General features: G+C 46.1%; 1 protein-coding gene across 3 annotated transcripts in view; it reads left to right on the top strand.

The window, feature by feature from the left end:
- The window catches only part of Prkcb (protein kinase C beta), a 344,023-nt gene that overhangs the window by 118,710 nt on the left and 203,791 nt on the right, over positions 1 to 21,522 (top strand). The window contains exon 1 of one of the 3 annotated variants that reach the window (XM_052762092.1): positions 20,751 to 20,793. The exons of the other annotated variants lie outside the window; for them this stretch is intronic. Within the exon in view, the coding sequence (XP_052618052.1) occupies positions 20,766 to 20,793 (28 nt within the window). The 5' untranslated portion in view covers positions 20,751 to 20,765. Of the gene's footprint in view, positions 1 to 20,750; positions 20,794 to 21,522 lie in introns of those variants that run through there. 3 annotated transcript variants of the gene reach the window in all.

Raw genomic sequence — 21,522 nt, 5'->3', positions numbered from 1 at the left:
TATGAACCCACCACTTGCTAGTGTGAAATCTTAGACACACTCTTTCCTTATGCCTCAGTTTTCTCTTCTGTGTATGTAATAAGTATAATACAGAACCTACCACACAGACATGATGAGGATGAAGGGTGCCGATATACAGAAGGTATTTAGAGCAATATGACACCTACCACCTGCTCTGTGATTGTTATTGTATTATTATAATATTATTGTAAATCTAAGATCTTTCTGTTTTTGAGGAACAGGGCTTGCCTTGCCCACCTTTCACTCTCTCACTGTCAGGTTGGGGGGTTTCAAACTCAAACATCTTCAAGAACCTGGAAAGGAACTGAGTGACTGGAACCCAGCAGACATTGCCGGCAGGCATGACCATCATTTGTTCATATATTCATTTGGCACACATTCACTCAGCACCGACCAAGTGCCGTTCTGCAGACAAGAAGGCAGGAGTAAAGGAACCGGGGAAAATTCCCTGTCTCTTTGCCCCACTTTCTGGTGGTCTCAGTTCTTATCTACTCTGTTACCAGGTGAGAATATGGCGCCAATGTTGATACAACTTTCAATTCTTTTAAAGGAAGCCAGAAACCTGGATTTTTACAAACTGCAGACTCTCCCACCTTAAGCTGGCAAAGCATTTGTGTTGTTTTAAAGCACAGCGTGAGCTGAGCCCAAGATCCAATTGGCAGCCCTGGCTGTAAGGCCTCCTCCAACAGCTCCCAGAGGAGGGCTGCCTGCTCTGCCAGCAAGGGCAGGCGGTCTGCTTCAAGGTCGTTGGTGTGGAGAGAGCCTCCTCCCACTCCTGCTTGGAGGTTCTTGTGGCTTTTTCTGCCCACAGAGCAGATGCTGCTGCGCTGCCAGGACTACGGGCGTTTGAATTCGAACATTCGTTCTCATCCTTCCTTTCTTCCGTGGCTGCCTTGGCCGGGTTCCCGGGCCCCCAGACAGCAGATTTAGAGAGGAGGGGAGCAGCTTCCGCATAGACAGGGGAAGGGGGAGGGGCCTTCGAGTTAGCGGTGGCCAAGTGGGGAAGGGGAAGCGGCCTTTGAAGCTGGAGAATTAATTATCTTCTTTGCCTGACTCTTTTCGAGGTGTGTGTGTGGGGGGGGGGGGGGGGGGTAGTTTAAAAGCCTGTGTAGGAAGAGCGTCGTGGGTGAGAAACGGAGTTTTTAGGACGCTACTGGGAACGCTTCCTAACAGCGTGCCCCGGGCTTTGGGGAGTGAGCAGAGAGACTTTGGGGTTCAGCGGCTTGATGCTTGCTTTGGCACATGGTCACTCATGTAAGGGAGGCATGTGTTCTCTGGATTACCCCGACCCTCACTTCTCCACTCTTAGGGCTCTTTTCTGCTCCAGGCCTTTGTGGTAAGCCAGTGTCCTGCTTAGATGGATGAAGTGTGACAGAGTCCCCAGGACTCTGGGCTGTAGAGTCCCACCCATCTTTCACCAACTGTGTGAGCGTGGACAGGTCTTTCTGCTTTGATGACTGTGATTGTCGGAGTCCCAGAGGAAACAAAACCGTTTTGTGTGGTTGCAAGGAAAGGAGTGTCTTTAAGGGATGATAGTGGCTTGGGCCAGCTTCAGATTGCAAGCTAATATTGCAGCCTCTGGGAATTAGCAAGCTCACCTCTGTGGAGGAAGAAACAGGTGCCTATGCAGCCACGGAGAGCCAGAACTAAGGAAAAAGGAACAGCTAGCAGGACTGTGGTCTTGAGGGCTCCACTGCTTCCTCCTGGCAGGCTTAGCGGGTAGAAGAGGAGGAGGAAGACGTGTCTGGCTTTCTGCTTCTCCTCTGTTGTCTGCTGGTGGCACCCACTGGTTTAAGACCAGCTGGAAACCAGAAAGTTGGGGGTGGGGGGCTGCATGATGGAGGAGGCCAGCTTCCTGGAGCTTTGATTATAGCAGTCAGGTATGAATGGAGCTGGATGAGAAAAATGATCTGGCAGCACACTGACCTTCAGTCTCCTGACCTTTAAAGGAGATGGTAACAAAGCAGGCCATCCTAAAACCTGACCATAGGGTTAATGCACTCATGCAGGGAAAGGCTAGTAGGTACAGTAACTGCTCAATAAATGCCACCTCAGGGTGGGGTCGCACCATTCCTAGGAATGAAAGGACCAGGGAAAAGCATGCTGCACCTATCTCCTTCCCTGTGTTTAGAGCATCAGCCGATAGTCCAAAAGCATGGGGCCAGCGCTTCCTTCACGGAGAGAATACAGTTATATATACAGAATAGTTAGGAGCGAAGATTCTGGAACCAGATAGCCTGGGTTTCAACCCTGCCACTTACTGACGAGTTACTTAATTTCTCTTGCTTCATCTTCCCATGCTTAGCTTCTGAGGTTGTGAGGACTAAACTGAGGTATCTAGGCAAAGAGCTTACAACTGTGTGAGGCACGTAGTAGCAATTAGTAGATATCATGTGTTGTTGCCGTCTCATTATTACTGTCACCACCTTTACCGTCACTGCTGCCACCATCATTATCATCATCATCATCTTCACCATCCTCACCATCACCATCACCACCACCACCACCACCACCACCACCACCACCACCACCACCACCACTGCCCAGCTCCAAGCACGACTGACCGATTATCAACAGCAAACTCTGCTGTGGACAGAGTCCATCCCACCAATGCTCTCTGGAGCTCCATTGATCACACCATTATCTTCTCATCCTCCCACAGATACGATATTTCAGGGAGTGATTGATGGCTGTGTGTGTGTGTATGTGGGGAAGGGTGGGCTTGTGCTTGACTCTGGGGACAGAGTGCTTTGTTATGCAGAATAGCTCGCCTGTCATCCCACTATGGGTCCCTTTCTTGAAAAGTTCCAGGCTATTTTTGAGCCCTCATTGCTCACATGTTCCTTTCTACATCATGTCAATGCCAGCACAGGAAAAAAAAAATGGAACCTTTTGGCAGAGTATAAAGCAGAAGAGATTTCAAAGTGCACGGAGGATGAGTGTTGCTGGAATGACAGTGTATTAAGACGTGATGAGAATGCCGAGCCAGGGAGGGACTGCAGGCCTTGTGTGTTTGTATTTAGATCTTGCCGGTTTCTTGGGAAGTCGGGGGAAGTGCCCAAGGTTAATATTAGCACTGAGAAGATACCAGTGGGTAATGACTACCCCTGATTTTATAAATCTATATTCTGGAAGAGCAGAAGAGGACGAGGGATAGAAGTGGGCACTTGCCCAGGGTAATCCTGGACCCAGAAGCAGGAAGGATGTGTACCTGAAGATGGAGGGGCATGCTATACTGCCCAGGAGCCTTGAGGCCTCACATCCCATGCAGAGTCACTGAGCTGTGTGTGACACAGACATCTGAGAATGAGGCACTGGGCCCTCAGCTTCTGTGTGCTTAGATTCCATTTCTGCTCTTTTCTGAAGGGCAGAGTGTGCCTGAGAACTGAATTCAAATCTGTCCTCTGCCTCCTCCTAGTTCTTTGATTTTTGTTGTGACAGTTAAACATCAGAGTACTATGGGGCCCCAGAACTCAAATGGTGTTTGATGACCGACTCTGCTGTGCTAAGATCTCATAGTAGTCTCAAGGGTAGTATAAACAGTAGCACTTTCATGTCACACACAGAGAGGCTGAGACACAGGGTGGCATGTCATGGATATTCAGGGGGTTATCTTGGAGCTGGGCTGGAGTTTGAGTTCTTTGACTGGCCTCTGAAGGGAGTAATCTGCACAGCGATGTCTCAGTCAGCTGTCCACTGCTGTGGCAAATACCTGAGGAAATCAGTTTGTGAGGAGAAAAGGTTGATTTGGCTCACATTTTAAGGATTTCAGTCCACAGCCAGTTTGTTTTGGGCCTCTGGCAGCGTATCATGATGGAGAGCCTGGTGGAGCGGAACAACCTACCTCATGCTGGGCAGTGAAAGAGAAGAAGAGAGGGCAGAGTCTGGGTGTCTCCTTCAAGGATCCAGTGACCTAAAGACCTTTCCCAAGGCCCTTCCCTTCAGCAGTGCTTCTCAACCTGTGGGTCACAACCCCTTTCACAGGGTCACATATCAGATATCCTGCCCATTAGATATTTATATTATAATACATAACAGTAGCAAAATTACAGTTATGAAGTAGCAACGAAAATAATTTTATGGTTGGGAATCACCACAACTTGAGGAACTGTATTAAAGGGTCGCAGCATTAGGAAGGTTGAGAACCACTGCTCTAGAGCCTCTCAGAAGTGCCTATGTGGGGACCAAGACTGCAGCCCACAGGCCCTTGGGAGAATATTCTATGTCCAACCTGTTGCAAGTGGCAGGGCTCCACCAGAACTGGGAATCTTTTTGGGTAGGTTTTCTGGATCTCTGGTGCAGTTTTTCTCAGATGTAAAATGGCAGATACTGATAGACCCCCTTTGTGTGGTTGTCATGAGGGTTCCATGAGATCATCTTGCAAACACTTAGCATATGCTTGGGATATATAAGTCTTAGCTGCTATCTTTGATTAACGTGGATGACTTGTACATGCGTATGATGTGCACTGATAAATCCTTATCTATTTTACCGTCCTTGTTGTTATCAGCAGCTGCAATTGTTACAGTTGGTTGTAGTTCTGACCACAGTAGTCAAAATAGGATTGTTATCACCCCAAACTCATGTTGGGGTTTGGTTTCTAAGTGCCACCTCCATTCTAGGTCATCTCTTTGGTCTTTTCCTGCTTTCCTCAGAGGACAGACATTGTGCTGGTTATTGTCCATTTCATGCCTCCTCTAGGAACCACCATTCCCCATCCTTTGAGGTTGGGGACTGTACCTGCTGTCCCATGTTGATCCTAGGAAAGCCCAGGGCGGTGGTAGCAGGAGAACTAGAGGGCAGGAGAACAGAGTTTGGGATATTTTCACTCTCACCTTCCTCTGTCCCTGGCCTGTCTTCTCAAAGACCAAATCTGCTATGTGTCCTCCTTCCAGAGTTCCAGTTACCGATAGACTCTTGTTACATCACGTCACTCAATAAACCTTCAGCCCTTGGAGTGTAACATTTCCCCCCAGTTGCTAGCTTTCTTAATTGTATACCTAAAGTGTTTTCTGATGAGATTTCATTGAACATAATGGCTTATTAAAAGAGAATGTACCTGGGGCTGGGGTGACGATGGCTTAGTCAGTAAAGTACTTAGTGTCTGAGCATCAGGACCTGAGTTTGGATCCCCAGCATGCACGTAAAGTCTGAGTATGTTAGTACATGTCTATAATCCCAGGGCTGGGAGGTGGGGCAAGCGGGAAGTGGAGATAAGCAGATCCCCAGGATTCTCTAGTCAGTGAGGTTCAGTGAGAGAGCCCATCTTAAAAAATAAGGTTGGTATGGGAAGACACCTGACCTGGCTTTACAAATCCATACATGGGTGAGCACACACACACACACACACACACACACACACACACACACACACACACGTGAATGCAAAAATAACACTTTAAAGAAGTACAACTTTGGAAAACAGCGGCGTTTTCTTATAAGGGTAAACATAGACTTAATCTATGACACTGCTAAGACTTACCCCAAAGGAGTGAAGTTACACACCCTCACACAGACGTGCAAATGAGAGTCCACAACAGCTTCATTCATAATGTAGGATTTGGAAATATGCAGAAATTGGAAAAAAACAGCATATCTGTTGAGTGATGAATGTATAAATGGACTTTAGAATAGCCATGTAACAGAATATTATTCAGCTATAAAAATTAGCTGTTGATGCAGAGAAGTATCTGCTCCTCAGAAACATTAGTCTGACTGAAAGATGGCAGATGTAAAATGTAGCACCCCATGTGGCTTCGTTAGCTGATTTAGCAGAGAGTAGACTGTGGTTGCCAAGAGCTGGGCATGGGAAGATGTGACTTAGCGGACATTGGGAGGTATACCAGCCCTCTGGGTCTCAGTGTGGTGGTACTTACATGAATTTAATGTACCTGCCCAAAGTGCATGAGTCTGTGTCTAAAAATGTGGCATCTTTCCACATAGAATGTCTGTGTCATGAAGATTAAACTATTGGGGATATTTAGTACTATAAAAACAGTAAAGAAAGCCATAACCAGAGACAAAAAGCACCATCAGCATTTCATCTATTTTTTTCTTTTCATGCTTTTTTCTTTACTGTCCTGCTTAGGTTTTTGTTGTTGTCTTATTTTTGCCAAATTGACACAGGCAGGCATTATCTGGGAAGGGGGAACCTCAGCTGAGGAAACGCTTCCATCAGATGGGCTTGTAGGCAAGTCTGCAGAGCATTTTCCTGATTAAAAACTGATGTGGGGGTGGCCCTGGCCACTGTGGTCGGTGCCACCCCTGGGCAGCTGGTCCTGGGTTGGCTGAGTAAGTCAGGGAGAGAGGCCAGGGAGTAGCAGTCCTCTGTGATTCTGCTTCAGCTCCTGCCTCAGAGTTCCTGCTGTGTTTGAGTTCCTGCCTTGACTTCCCTCAATGGCCGCATAAGCCAACTAGACCTTTGCCTCCCCGAGGTGCCTTCGGCATGGTTACAGCAATAGAAAACAAACTAAGACATCGTATCTCCACCCCCATCCCGCACCAAAAAGGCCTGATTTCTTTATTTAGTTTCTTTTGTTTTTAGGGATGGGGTCTCACTCTGAACCCATGGCTGGTTTAAAACTCGCTCTGTAGTGTAGGCTGCCAGCAAACCTGTGAGGACCCTCCTGCCTCTTCCTCCCAAGCACTGGATTTCAGGTGCTTGACATCACACTTGGAAAAACCAGCTAATCTTAATAAAAAGGGAAGGAATAAGTACGAAAGAAAGCCAATGGGCAGTTTTCCATGGCAGAACTCTATTTGCTCTGACTTTGCTTTGTTTTGGAGCAGAATATATTAAGAAGAAATGAAAATCCGTAGCATAGCCACAGGAAACACAGGCAGAGAGGTGGAGGAGGATGGCTCGCAGCTACTGGCTTCAAACCTCAACCACCTCACAGCCAATTAAATATTAATTGAGTTTCTCATATGTGTCAGAGCATCAGTGGGGACAAAAAACATACATTCTTCTTCTGCTTTGATAGAAGCAATAGCCTGGAAGGGAAAGATAGGAGGAGGAGGAGGAGGAGGAGGATGATGATGATGATGGTGGTGGTGGTGATGATGATGTGATGATGATGATGATGGTGGTGGTGATGATGATGGTGGTGGTGATAGTGACAATGATGATGATGGTGATGATGATGATGGTGGTGGTGATGATGATGGTGGTGGTGGTGATGATGGTGGTGGTGATGGTGACGATGATGATGATGGCGATGATGATGATGGTGGTGGTGATGATGATGGTGGTGGTGATGGTGACGATGATGATGATGGTGATGATGATGATGGTGGTGATGATGATGATGATGGTGGTGATGGTGACGATGATGATGATGGTGATGATGATGATGGTGGTGATGATGATGATGATGGTGGTGATGATGATGGTGGTGATGATGATGATGATGGTGGTGATGATGATTCCGACAACAGCAATAGCCACAACAGTAGCTAATATCCATGGTAAACTTTGCCAGTTTGGTTGTCACATCTAATCCTGGTGACTCTCTGAGTGATCATTCTTCATCCCCACTTTATTTTGAAGACAATAAAGTACCGTGGGTCAGAGGGAAGCATTATAAAGCAGTAAGCAGGGTAGACGTAGATTACTGAGTTGGAGAGCACTCCCCGAGGAGTTGATATTTAGTCTGAGATTCAGAGGATCACAGAAGGACCTTCCCTTAAAAGACAGCCTTGGGGGATCCACTAGGAGAGATGAAGAGGAGCCACGGAAGCCGGACCAGGCCTCCCAGGGAGGCTGACTTCTGTGCAGTCAGAATGTTGCAGTGTTAGCGGTGTCTGTAAGGGAGGAGGAGGCCCTGGCTGTGGGAGTTTACACTAAGTTTGGAGACCGTGATTTGAAGATGTCCTTGAAAGGAAGCTTGGATCAGCGTGAGGACGGAACAGGTGTCTTCCAGTTGGTTCGGGTTCTTTGATCATTTGTAAGCAATGTAAGTGGACCGTAGTTGCCTAAAGGAATGATGAGCAACCAGGGAAGGGCTGGGGCTGCACAGACGTGCAGAGCCAAGCATCGGAAGGCAGCTCTGGGGAGGGGGGTGACAGGAATGGACACATGGCCTTGGCATTGTGATATCAGTGGGATGAATCAGCTCCAGCTATTTCCACCTCTGTGTCTCTCAGCCCCAAATCAAATTTCAGAGAAAGAGCATGATTCACTAAATGTTGGGATGTTGGGTTGTGTGCAAGGGGAGAGCTGGGTATGTAGATGGACACCCTTACAAGAACTGCATATAATGGGAGAAGCATGATTTCCCAAAGGGAAAATCATCATTCTGGTTAACAGAGGAAGGAGTGCATGCTGGTTATGCAAAACCAGCAGAAGCCCTCTGTGGTCTCTGTGGCCTGGTCACTGGTTCAGTTTTATTTATTTTTTTCTTGATGGTGTTTACTTGGCAATATTGACCTAGCCACCCTCCTTGCACACAGGGCCTACCGTTTCACCTGCAAACCAATAAAGCTTTCTCCATCTGCTTTCAGAAAGGGGTTGGGCTTTTGTGGATTTATCTCCTGGCTCTGAACCTTCTAACTCTGGAGACAAAACTTGATGGATGCGACTCATTTTCTTGTCAAGAAAGGCCATGGCCTTGGGGCTCTGTGCCTTTTCTTTCACCAACGAGGGCAGGGTGTGGATGGCAGTAGGGGTGGGAGTGCCAGTCCAACAAGGACTTGTTGAAAAGAAGCCCTGCTAGCAGGCACTCCTGGGCACGGGGCACCTGTCCCATCGCCAGTGCCCGGACACTTCCTCTCACCCAAGCAAACTCCTGTGTGCAGTTGTCGTAAGCGACAGAAGAGTTATGGGAAGGATAGGACACTGTATCTCAGCTTCCTTTGGCTCCTCATCATGGGCCGAACCAAATGCTGGTAACAACCATTTCCTCAGTAGCAATGCTGACTCACGGGAACACAAAGTCCTGAGAAAACAGGGGCCTCTCCTGTTTGCCCTCCAGTGTCTCACCTTTGGTTGATAGAGTCCTGTGCATGCACACACACACACACACACAGAGAGAGAGAGAGAGAGAGAGAGAGAGAGAGAGAGAGAGAGAGAGAACTCAACAACTTGTTTTAGAACAAAAGGACCTTATTGGCCTATAACACAAGTCTAGCTCTTCGTATCTGATTGGATCTAGGTGATCATATGTGGTTAGCAGACACCCCCAACCCCTAATTGTCTCTTTGTGGGCTTCATTAGAAAATATTTTTACATGTGTGTGTGCAGATGTGTGTGCAAAAGTACATGTGTGCATGTATGAGATGTGTGTATAGAGGTCAGAGGTCAACATCAGGTGTTTTCCTCAGTCACTCTCCAGTTTAATTTTTTAAAAATAGGTTTATTTTGTCTGTGTGAGCATTTTGCTTTCATGTATGTATGTGCACTGTGTGTGTGGCCACAAAGATCAGAAAAGGGCATTGGATCCCCTGGAACTGGAGTTACAGATGATTGTGAGCTGCCATGTGGGTGCTGGGAACTGAACCCAGGTCCTCTGCAAGAGCAACAAGTGCTCTTAACCTCTGAGTCATCTCTCTGGGCCTTCTCCAATTTATTTTTTTGAGACAGGGTCTCTCACTGAGCCCAGAGTTCTCAGCTTTAGCTGGATTGGCTGGCTGGCAAGCAAACCTCAGGCATCTCTGTCTCCGCTTTCCTAGTGCTGGGATTACAGGTGCACACCACCACACCCAGCATTTTTACACGGGTCCTGAGGCTTGAACTCAGGTCCTCATGGTTTCATGACAAGTAGTTTACTGGTTGAGCTATTTTCTCAGCTCTGAAATGGTACATGCATGCGTGTGTGTGTGTGTGTGTGTGTGTGTGTGTGTGTGTGTGTGTGTTAGTTTGATAATAAAAATGAGAGATAAGCATAATCTTCCTTACCAGCTGAGCAACTTGACTAGGAAATACTCAATAATTCTAGGAAAAGTTCTGGCTGATTCTCACCGGGAGGCTTAAGTGGCTTGTCCATCCCTGAGTCTACATTGTGACCTAGGTCCTACATCCATTCTTGGAACCAGAGGATGAAGACAGCCTTTGATAACACACACACACGCACACACACACACACACACACACACGCACACGCACACACATGCACACGCACATGCACGCACACACACACACATGCACGCACACGCACACACGCACACGCACGCGCACACACACACACACACACACACACACACACACACACACACACGAACTGTGGGTCAGGGAGGAGTGATTCATCAGGAAAGAGTGGGGGATGGATGCTGGCCAGACAGAAATGAGATGTCCACCATACTTTGATTTGATTTTTCATGGTCTGAGAGTGAAGGCATGTTGCTGATCCTCTCAGGCTGTGGCATCCTGTGCTGATGCCCTGTCCCCATCTTCAAGCATGAGCAAGAAAGAGAGGACACCAGTCAAGAACAGCCTCCAAGTGTTCCCCTGCTCCTCTCCAGGGCTTGGCTCCTCCAGAGTTCTTAAAAGCAGAGAGCAGAGCTGGGAATAGTTTTCTTTTGTTCTGGTACTCTGGACTCTTTCCTTCCTTCCTTCCTTCCTTCCTTCCTTCCTTCCTTCCTTTCTTTCTTTTCTTTCCTTATTTTTGGACTCTTTTCTTCTGGGCCTTACTGAGGCTCATTCTTTGTTTTGTTTTTGTTTGTTTGTTTGTTTTGAGACAGGGTTTCTCTGTGTAACAGCCCTGGCTGTCCTGGAACTCACTCTGTAGACCAGGCTGGTCTCAAACTCACTGAGATCTGCCTGCTTCTGCCTCCTGAGTGCTGGGATTAAAGGCTCCATTTTATAGACTTGGTAGCACCGTAAAGAAAAACATTCCTTTCTTACAGTCTTTGACAACCTCAGGGTGACTGCCCCTGCCTCTGGCTTCCCTCCTTAGTGCTTGGTTTTGATAAACAATTTGCTTTCTCTTTTTCGTTTCTTACCAAGGAAGCACTCCTTGACCTTTCAGGAAATCCTTCTGTGACTGGGTAACAAAAAGGTAGAGTGGGGGAAGGTGCAGCTGTGGACAGAGAGTGAGGCTGTCGTCTGCATAGTGGAGAGGAACAGGCCCTCGGATGTGCTCACTTGAGAAAAAGCAGGTGGTGCAGGCATGAGCTGAGGCATCACGCCTCAGCTCTCCAAGTGCCTCTGAATCGCTTAGGGAGCTTCCTTAGTGTACCAACACCTGCTCTAACCTCCTAACCAATTCTACTAAATCAGAATCGTTGGGACAGAGCATTTTTATAAACAGCTCCCCAGGTGATTCCAGTGTGAAGCCATGCTGAAAACCAGGCAATGATTTCCTACAGGTAAAACGTCGGGAATACAGATACAAAAGAAAAAGGAAATGGAAATATGTCTTAGACCACACACACTTAACCTGGGTATAACTGAGAATTGATTTCAGGTATGTCCTTGAATCCCCCAAATATGCAGGTAGGACTCATTTGCAAAATGGCTTAGTGTTAGCTTGTAACGTACCATCATCCTCCCAAATATGTTAGCAATCTCTAGATTACTTTAAATACCTAATGCAATGGAAATCCTATGCAGGTAGTCATTGTGGTTCATTACTTAGAGAAGAATGGTAGGAAACAAGTTTGTACAAGTTCAGGATGAATGCAGGTTTTTCTTCCCAAATATTTTTGATAGTTGGCTGATGGAATCGTCAGATATAGAACCCTTGCATATGGAGGGTGGATTGTACACATATAGACCTACATATGGACTGGCATATGCAGAGGATGTTTCCACAAGTTCTAGGGTTTATCTAAGGATTGTATAAGGAGCTGGAAAGAACAGTTTCCTCCGGAAATGGCACAAACAAGTGATTCTGAATTGGCAGTGTTCGAATTTTTAAACCACAAGTGTGGTGCACTCTTTTCAAAGAAATACTACTAACTGCATACAGAGAACCTGCCAGACAGGGCTCTGAAAGACCTCTGAACTTACATGGCTTGTCAGTGTGAGGGCAGCCTCCTGCCCCCACAGATGCACACACAGCATCCAATCGCCCACAGCCTCAGCTGCATCCTCTTGACTCAGCTAGGATGCTTGGTTTCTGAGTGTGAAGGTAACCAAATGACTCATTCATCATCCATCCATTCATTCATACTTTTTAAACTTAAGAACTGATGCAATCCAGATACTCCTCTTACAGCCATGTCTGACGTAGATGGTCTTCTTTCCATCCTATGCTTGTGCTATGTTAGCTCCAGTGACATATATGCCTTTGGTGGAGTGGAGATGCTTGAGGCAGCCCAAGCAGCTAAGGCAGAGTCTGTAACTGGCAGCATGTAAATACGTTAGAATGGCTTTCATAAAGCTCAGCAAAATCCTCTCTGGCATCTGCATTCATGAACCCAGAGCCACTCTTCTCTGCAGCCAAGTGTCCTTTGGAAAGACCTATATCCTTCAGTTCAGCCCAGTCTGGCAGTGTCCCAGGCTGACTTCATTTAGCCAGGAGGTCTGGCCTTTGCAAACATCTGAGCTTGCAACTCCTGCATCAAGTTAGTAAGATGAGCAAACCATCCCTTTTCCCCCTGGGATAGCGAGTGAATTGTCTTTGGACAATGTGTTGTTTCTGTTCCAGTCTGGCCTGCAGTCTGCTGCTTAAAGGGCAGGTTCTTCTGCCTTCTATTTCATCTGTAGACTGCATGTGGTAGGAAGTCAGTGCTGATATGTTGAGGGAACAAATACACATAACAGGGGATACATACAATCTGTAATAACGTGGTAGTCATTGGCAGGATGTGAGGTAACAGAGCGAGAGGAGAAAAGAGTTAAGCTGGACAGGAGTTACACTGTGGATGGGAGCCTGGCTAAATACTTGTACTTTATTCTTGGCTGGTTCCATCCACTAAGACTTGGACAGTAACAGCTGCACTTTGCATCTGTATTAGCCCAATACAAGAGCTTCTAACCACACGAGCTGTTAAGCACTAGGAATGTAGCTAGCAAGAATGATGAACAGATTTTCAATTTCTATTTAATTCCCTTAGGTTTGTATAGCCTCCCTATGGTTAGTTGCTGCCATGTTGGATGATACAGATTTAGACAGCAGGCATCCAGTGGATGGTCAGAGCAGGAAAGTGATACCAAGGCTGGGTCATCAGAGGGTGAATTTTCTACAAGTACGTAGGCTGCGTGGAGTGGGAGGAAGTGTGTGGGAGTGTTACCAACAATACTTGACTTTTATTAGGTAGTGACTGTGTTCACACACTGAGTCAAGATGAACTCAGTGAATCCTCGTAACAATTCTGTTTTAAAACGTGTAATTATTGTCCATATTTTACACACCAGGCTATTGAGAAAGAGTAATGTCAATGAGCATCGTCAAAGTCACAAAGCTGATAAGTTGTGGTACTTACTTGGTCCAGGCAGTTTGACTACAGAGCTTGTACTCTGAACCCTCGCCCCCACCCCCATTCTGGAAGAAAGTAAATGAGTCTCTCTTAGGGGTGTATTTTGTTCTGTCCCCTGCTGCTGCACATTCTCACATGACATCTCTTTAGATTTCTTGACAATTACGTGACATTGCAGTCCTATCTCTTCTGTGGTTATGGAAACTGGCTCACAGAGATGAGATATCAAGGCAGGCTGATGAACCTCTGGGGAGCCCAGCCAAGCTTTATTACAAAAGCTCCATCTCTGAGTTACTGAGGGCAGCTGAGGTGGAGCCAGTGAGGAGTGTGCAAGAGGAGCTGGTGGAAAAGATGTTTCCAAGGAAGGATCAGTGGGATTCAGCCAGCAACTGAATGGCGGGGGTGAGGAAAGCGGGGGAGGGGAAAGCGGGGGAGGGTTTCTTCTGGAACAGAGAGATGAATGGCAAACCCAAAGAAGCCTGCATCATACCAGTGGGGCCTGTGGGCTCCAGAGAGACATACATCTTGCTATGTGGCCCAGGTTGGCCTCAAACTCGACATCCTCCTGTTCCAGGCACTGGGATATATACCCTCATATCTGGCTCTTTAAGTCCTTCTTCATGCCAGTGAGGCCAGGTACTAGGTGAGTACGGATCAGACTGTTCCATCTAAGCCCTGGAGATGGAGGAACATTACTTCATCTTAGACTCCAAGGTTCATCTTTAATCTAGGAGGAAAGGGCAATCCTTCCCAGACAAATTCAAGATCCTCAAGTGGAGCAAAACCTATGTGCTGACAGCTGCAAGCCAGATGCCCCTTTCCACTAAGCTCTTGGAACACGTGTTCTTGTTTGAGCTTCTTAATGGTATTATAAGAGCAGGTATTATTATCACTTCCATTTTGGAAAGGGGAATTGAGGCTCAGAGAGGTACAAAAAGCATATTTATAACCTTCAGCTTATAGGCAGCCAATTGGAGGTTCAAGCTGAGATCCACCTGGTTCCTGAGATGTGGGCTATATTCCCTGCCAATGATAGCCTCCCTGCTTGAGGACTGGCAGACTTGGGACATCCTGAGAGAGGTGAGAGCCTCGGAAAGTATCAGGGTCTCTCTTCTCTAGCCACAGCTAACTGCAACTATTGTTAGAATTTCTACCTCACCTTGATAGGAATTTTACAGCAAGGATGGACATCCACGGATGCTAATTTTATACCACTAACCCAGTGAGAATTGGGTGGAAGAGGAAGGTCAAGGTCAAAACAAAAAATATTACTGGATCCCCCTGTACCCACCTGTTCAAAGTATAATGAATATATTGTGATGGTTAGAACTGAACATTTGGGAGTGGAACAGATTGCAGTCTCGACAGTTACCCCATGGAGGTCTCTCGAAAGTGTCTCTGCTTTAGCCGACTGGTGCTTATAGCATCAATCATGTGTTTCTGATCCTTAGCTAGTGTATTAGTTTCCTAAAGCCACTGTAACAAATTCAAAGACATACGGGCACCTAAAATGGCATGAAGTTAGTGTTGTACAGCTCTGGAGACCGAAAGTCTAAAAATGGATCTGTTAGGACTAAAGTCAAGGTGTCAGCTGGCTGCTTTCCTCCTGGGAGACTGGAGGGGACATTCTGTTCCTTGCCTTTTCCAACTGCTGTGGACCACCCGCATTCCTCGATCATGTTCCTTCTAGCAAGAACACGACACCAACCTCTGCTTCCACCACCATCATAGCTCACCCTCAGACTGGCCCTGGCGCCTCCCTCTTGGGACTCTTGTGGTTCTGTGGAGTCCACTCCAATAAGTCAGTGTCATTCCCCTTTGCAGGGTCCTTAGCTTAATCACATCTGCAAAGGCCATTTTTCCTGGTAAGGTAACGTTCACGGTTCCGAGGGCCTTTCATGTACAAGGGAGGTGTGGAGATGGATGGAGCTTGAGACCCTTTCTCACTCCTCGCTGAGGCTGAGTTGCAAGACCCCTTACACAGGCCACTTTCTACTTCCCCCCCAGGCATCCCTATCACTCACCTAGACCAGAAGCATTCGTGTTTCGGACCTCACCAGTAATCTGCACAGGTCTCTAGACTGGGTTCCGAGGGTGCCAGACTGGAGGCTTTCCCATCTCTGAGAGCAAGGAGTAATTAAATACACCATGAAGCATGTAGGGAGTCTTGGCTTCCTCCAGCTACCTGTGTGGAAGTGGGACCTGGCACATTCAGCAGCTCTGTATGTAAATACCTCCTCTTTAAGAAAAGCGAGTCTGCCCCTGAATTTGCCAAACAGAAATGAGGGGGTGTTTATTTGTATCACAAAGGGATTTAGTTTGTTTCTTAAAATAGGCAGCCGCAGTTAGTCCTCTTTAAAAGCGTGTGTTAGTTAATGGGGAATTTGATTTGCACAATTTTGCAGAAACAAAACCACTTAAAGGAGTTACCTGCACCACAGCTCTTCAGCTTCCAAAATCTGTCTCCCACTGCTGGGGAGAGTGACTGGCCCACTCAGGTCACTCCTCCTCCTTCTCCTCCTCCTCGTCCTCCTCCTCCTCCTCATAGGGCTGGATTCTTTATTTTTGTGCTAACTGGAGAACTTACCATGGTGGAATGTGGAAGAACCATTCAGGAGCCACCTCTACCATGATGTAGTTACACTTTCTTCTCTTCCTGTGGCTCATTCTTTTGTTCCTTCATGCACCAGACGTTTATTTCCTGACTATCAGTTATGTGTGACTACTAGGAACTGTGGTAGACACTAGGAAAGTGCAGGATGATATGCTGTTGATTCCTGGTGCCCTGACAGAACAGACAAGGATGAAGAAGGTCCTGACTTATGCTTTGGAGGTTTTGAAGAAAGGTCTAGAACAGTGATTCTCAACCTGTGGATTTTGACACCCCTGGAGTCAAACAACCCTTTCACAGGGGTCATTTAAGACCATCAGAAAACACAGAGATTTACATTACATTTCATAATGGTAGCAAAATTACAGTTAGGAAGTAGCAAAAAAATTACGTTATGGTTGGGGTCACCACAACATGAGGAACTGTATTCAAGGGTCATGGCATTAGGAAAGTTGAGAACTACTGCTCTAGAATAAAATGACTGCTTTAAAATGGGGGAAGAAACTTTCCTAATTCATTCTGGGTCAAGGAAAAAATCCAGGCCATAATAATAGACCGTTTAGAAACTTAATAATGACATTAAATGTAAAACATAAATACAGCCAAAACTGTACTTAAGAGTTTGAGCCTGAAAAATCTTTCAATTTTTAATGAAGAAGAATGGGAATAAATTCACTGGATCGTCCATTCAAGCAGCTTTGGGAGGTGTACATGATGGGAGCTGGTGTTTGGTGGTTATTTGAGGTATCGATGGCATAGTTCTGAGGATGGACAACACCACCATGATATGGGAACTGCTTCTCTCACTGTCATATTTCAAAGAGGGAGACCAGATAATGTACCTGAATACTCTAGTTTCAAATTGCGGAGGCAACCCCAGAACCTAGCCACGGGGGTCCAGAATTCCTGTGCCTAGCTAGTAAGTAGCACAGATACACTGCCATCGGGAAAGCAGAGGCAGTGTTGGTGGAGAAAATTCTGGCAGAACAGACCACCAAACCCATGACTATCCTTCTGAGGCTAGGACACTAACAGAAGACACTCAGCCTAGTAGTACAGGCCTGCAACCCCAGTCACTTGGGAAATTAAGGCAGGAAGGCCTGACCAGGCAACTTAGTGAAAACCTGTCTCAAAATAAAAAGGGTTAGGGAGATGGTTCAGTTGGTAAACTGTTGCTGCATCAGCGTGAGGACTTGAGTTCAGATCACTAGCACCCATGTGAAAGCCAGGCACAGTGACTGACATCTGTAACCCCAGCACCTGGGTGCAGAGACAGGTGGATCCCTGGAGTGTAGTTGCCCCTTGTCTAGCAGAATCAGTGAGCTAGCAGGTTCAGTGAGAGACTCTGTCTTAAAAATTACTAACTGACTGACCAACTAACTAACTAAGATGGAGAGCTACTGAGGAAGACATTCAACATTGACTCTCTCCACAAGTCTGTGTATGCATATGCACAACACATACACACACACATACACACACTCACACGCTCATGCAAACACATGGAACAGATAGATAGATAGATACATAGTTCTATGTACAGTAGTTTTCTAGCATGCAAGTGGCCCTGTGTTCTGTCCCGAGCACTAAAATGAAATACATTAAAAATATAAAATAATAGACAACAAAGGTTAGTCTGTGGGGAAAATATGAGTCCCCATAACAATATGACTTGAGGAGAGATTGATAGGATCAATGTCACACCAGAGTCAGACGCTACACTGTAAACACATGGGCAATTTCCAAGAAAACACAAACTCAAAGTCATTCCGAGGAGTCATGAAAAGCATCTTTGGTGATTGTGAGGAACTCCTAGAAGGAGAAAGGGAGAGAGAGGTGATACTGGCTGGAAAGGAGAGCTATCCGCACTTTATTTCCTGGTGTTCCGAAAGTTCTAGATGCAGAAATATGATAAAGAGGGGGAAGGGGCATGTATGTGAGAAAGGAGAAAAGAAAAATAACACAGCTTTCTAGTTAGGATTCTGAAGGCAACTAAGACCCCAAATCAATGGTTATGAGTTTTAAAAAGGCTCCCAAATCTGCACACAGGGATTGCGTTACTCTTCTACATGTAAACAGCAAACAGTTGGAAGACACAACGAAATATGCACATTAAAACCGGATCCCTGAGATGGTCTGCTGTAAGAACTGCGTAGGGACAATGTGGAGAAAATTAGAGGCTCTCTGGGAGATACGAGACAAGACTTCTTTTTAACAAGGAAGCAATCAATTCCCAGAAGAGTGACTTGCTTTTGTAAAAGTGTCAATTATCTTGAATTTTAATTTTGAAAATGTAAGGTCAGTTCAACGAAAGTCCCAATTATTTTGTCTTATTTTATTTTTGGAGAAAAGGGATTAACTTACTGTGGTTCCAATACAATTCCCCTTGGTATTTTAAAAACCTTGATCAACTGCTTCTGAAGTTCACTTGGAAGAATAAACCCGAAGCAATAGCGAGGGAAACACTGGAAATGAGGATAATGAGGACGGGCTCACGGTGCTGGGGCACATGTCATAAAGCTGCTGTAATTACCCCGCCCCCTCCATTGCCATACTTCCTGTCAGATCAGTGGACAAAGCTGAAGGCCTGAGGAGAAGCTCAGCATATATAATTATTGAACACTTAATAAACTTGCCATTGGCAGTCCACGCAGAAGGGCAGAATTATTCAATCCAGGCTGCTGGGACAACTGGGTACCTATGGTGGGGTTCGATTCCCAATGCTCACTGGATTTAAAAAAAAAAAATTAGAGATGGATTAAAGAGCTTAAAGTCCAAATGGCATCAAATGCATATTTTTAAACATCCTCACACGCATGATTTGGGGAATGGAGAGAGTCCCCAATTGGCTGTTTGTCCAGGCAAACTCAGAATGTTTTCTTTACACTTTTCCTTACACTGCTTGGAAAGCTGTTCATGGCATTTTTTATCTTATTTTATCCTTCATTGTTCATTTTTGTTATTGTTAATATTCGCAGTGTTTGGTCTTACACACACTCTGCTATTGAGAGGCACCCCCAAACTTAATTCTTAAACAAATGTATTGTTGTGGTGTGTGTGTGTGTGTGTGTGTGTGTGTGTGTGTGTGTGTGTGTGTGTATGCGCACACGCGTGCACCATAGCATTTGTGTGCAGGTCAGAGGACGGATTTCAGGAGTTAGTTCTCTCCTACTGTGGGTTGCTGGGAGTAAGCGGAAATCGGAAATCATCAGGCCCACCCAGCAGGTGCTCTAAGCCGTCCTGCCAGCCATCCCCATCTTAATTGTTCACACACTTAAATTAGCCTTACATGAAGTTCATCAGCATTTTGCACACTCTCCTGGGGAATGTAGGCTGCGGCGCATTCGGCGCGGCCATCCCTCCCATCCTGGTGTTTTGTAACTTAGCCTCTCTCTGTTGGTTTCTGTCTCCATCTTAAAATTTTATTTTATGGAAGAATCAAGCATATATAAAAGAAGGCAGATTGCCATTAAATCCTCGTAATGTCTACCAGGAAGGTTTAATGATGAGTCATAATGATCAAGTTTCTTTCTTTCTTATTTTCTTTTTTTTCAATCTATCGCCCCCCTGAGCACACCGAATTACTTTGAGTTGAATTATTTTATCCATAAAGCTTTTAAGATGTAGCTCTCAAAGACAGATGCCATTAAAATAACCTCCATGCCACTACCATACCAAAGGTATTTGTTCTCAAATATCAATAAGAATAATTGCCTAGAATCATAAAATCCAAGTGAATAGATCCGTTTTCCTGATTGTCTCAGTAGATTTTTAATATTGCTGTCTTATTCAAATTAGGATTTAAATGACATATGCATAATGCCTTTAGTCAAGATGTTTTTTTATATTTCATTGGATGTAAGTTTCTCTTATTTTCTCTCTTTTTCTTTCCTTGTTTCTTACGTGTTGGCGACTCCATATTGGTTTTTTTTGTGCAGCTGCCCACGTTCTGGGGACTTGAAAGAGGAGGTAGTGACTACCTCCCGGTAACATCATCTACCACATGCCTGGCGTTTGTACTGTCTGTGAATTTGTAGTCGAACCCTTAAGACTATCCCTGGACAGATGTTCACAGACACTGTGCACTGTCGGTACCTGCGGATGACGGGCTGCACAATCACAGCTCTCTGAGTAGCTTGAACTGTTCTGCTCCGTTTGTTGACTATGTGCTTTACAAAACCTCTGAGTTGGTCCCTAACGGGGTCCATCCTCTAGGAACCCAGGAGTCTAGAGGATGTAAAAGATCTGAGAAACAAAACTGAAAACTGTCCATTTTATGATGTATACACTCACCATCCCTTCCTCAAACCACTGGAGTCCTGAGACAGTGAAGCAGTACCATAGATGCATCGAACTCTCATGGTTTCAAATGTACGTTTATTTGTTTCTGGCTACAAATTACAAGCAGCATGGCCACCTCACTGTCCTCCCTCCTCCTCTTTCCCTCCTCTTTCTCCCACCTCCCCTCTGCTTTCTGTCACCTTTGGGTCCCTCCTCCTCCTCCTCCTCCTCCTCCTCCTCCTCCTCCTCCTCCTCGTTCCTCTCAGCCTCTCCCTCTCCTCTTCCCCTTCCTCCTGCCCTCCCTTTTATCTTCCTCCTTCCTCCCCAGGCTGCCCCCTCCTCCTCTTCATCCCAGAGTTTCCCACTTGCTAGGCAGGCACTCCACTGAGCTCCACCCCCAGCCTGGAACCTGTTTCTTCTCCGCCCACACTGACTTGACACTGATCTGGTGAGAGGAACGCGCCTCTGCCATTCTTGCTCACTGTTCCTCCACATGCTTCCTGTTCTAATCATCCCTCCAGGTAGGAGTCTAACGCTGAAAGACACATGTTTCTGATGTATTACGGACCTAAATATCAGCCAACTGCTTCATCTGGTACTTGATCTAAAAAAACAGCATCCTATTTCCAAACCAATAAAGGACCAGGCACTCGAAATGATCTTTAAGGGGCTGTAACTTTGGGGTATATGTGATTCTTAGCACACTAGTTATGTTAATTTTTAATGTGTATGCAAGTGTGTGTGGTGTGTATGTGTGTGCGTGCATACTCTCATGTGTATGAGTGCAGGTGGGGGCAGTAGAGGTGAGTGCATGCATGCATGCATACATGCATTTGTGGTGTGTGTGTGTGTGTGTGTGTGTGTGTGTGTGTGCATTGTGGAGGCCCAAAGTTGGCATATGATGTGTTCCTCAACTGCTCCCTACTTTCTTTATTGAGGCAGGGCTTCTCTCAATTTGGAGCTAGTCCAGCTAGATAGTGACAATGGGGATGCCCATCTCGGCCTCCTGAGGGCTGCTAGGATTACAGGCAGCCACCTTGCATGCCCAGTGGGGTCTGGGGATCAGACACCACTCTTCACAACTATGCGCCAAGTCCTTTGCTCACCGAGCTGTCCCCCGAGCCCCCTACTTAACTTAGACATCTAATGCCTGCACAGGATGTCCCATCAGTGGACCCAACGGAGGACATGAGGTAGAAGCTGATGTTATTTTGCCTGATGTCTTCACGTGGAGCAACCTAATGGCTTCT

Source organism: Peromyscus californicus, unplaced genomic scaffold (genome assembly GCF_007827085.1).
Source record: "Peromyscus californicus insignis strain IS unplaced genomic scaffold, ASM782708v3 Scaffold_4__1_contigs__length_199733344, whole genome shotgun sequence".
NCBI lineage: Eukaryota > Metazoa > Chordata > Mammalia > Rodentia > Cricetidae > Peromyscus > Peromyscus californicus.
The sequence above is the reverse complement of the archived record's forward strand: the minus strand, read 5'-3'. Positions and strand labels throughout refer to the sequence as shown.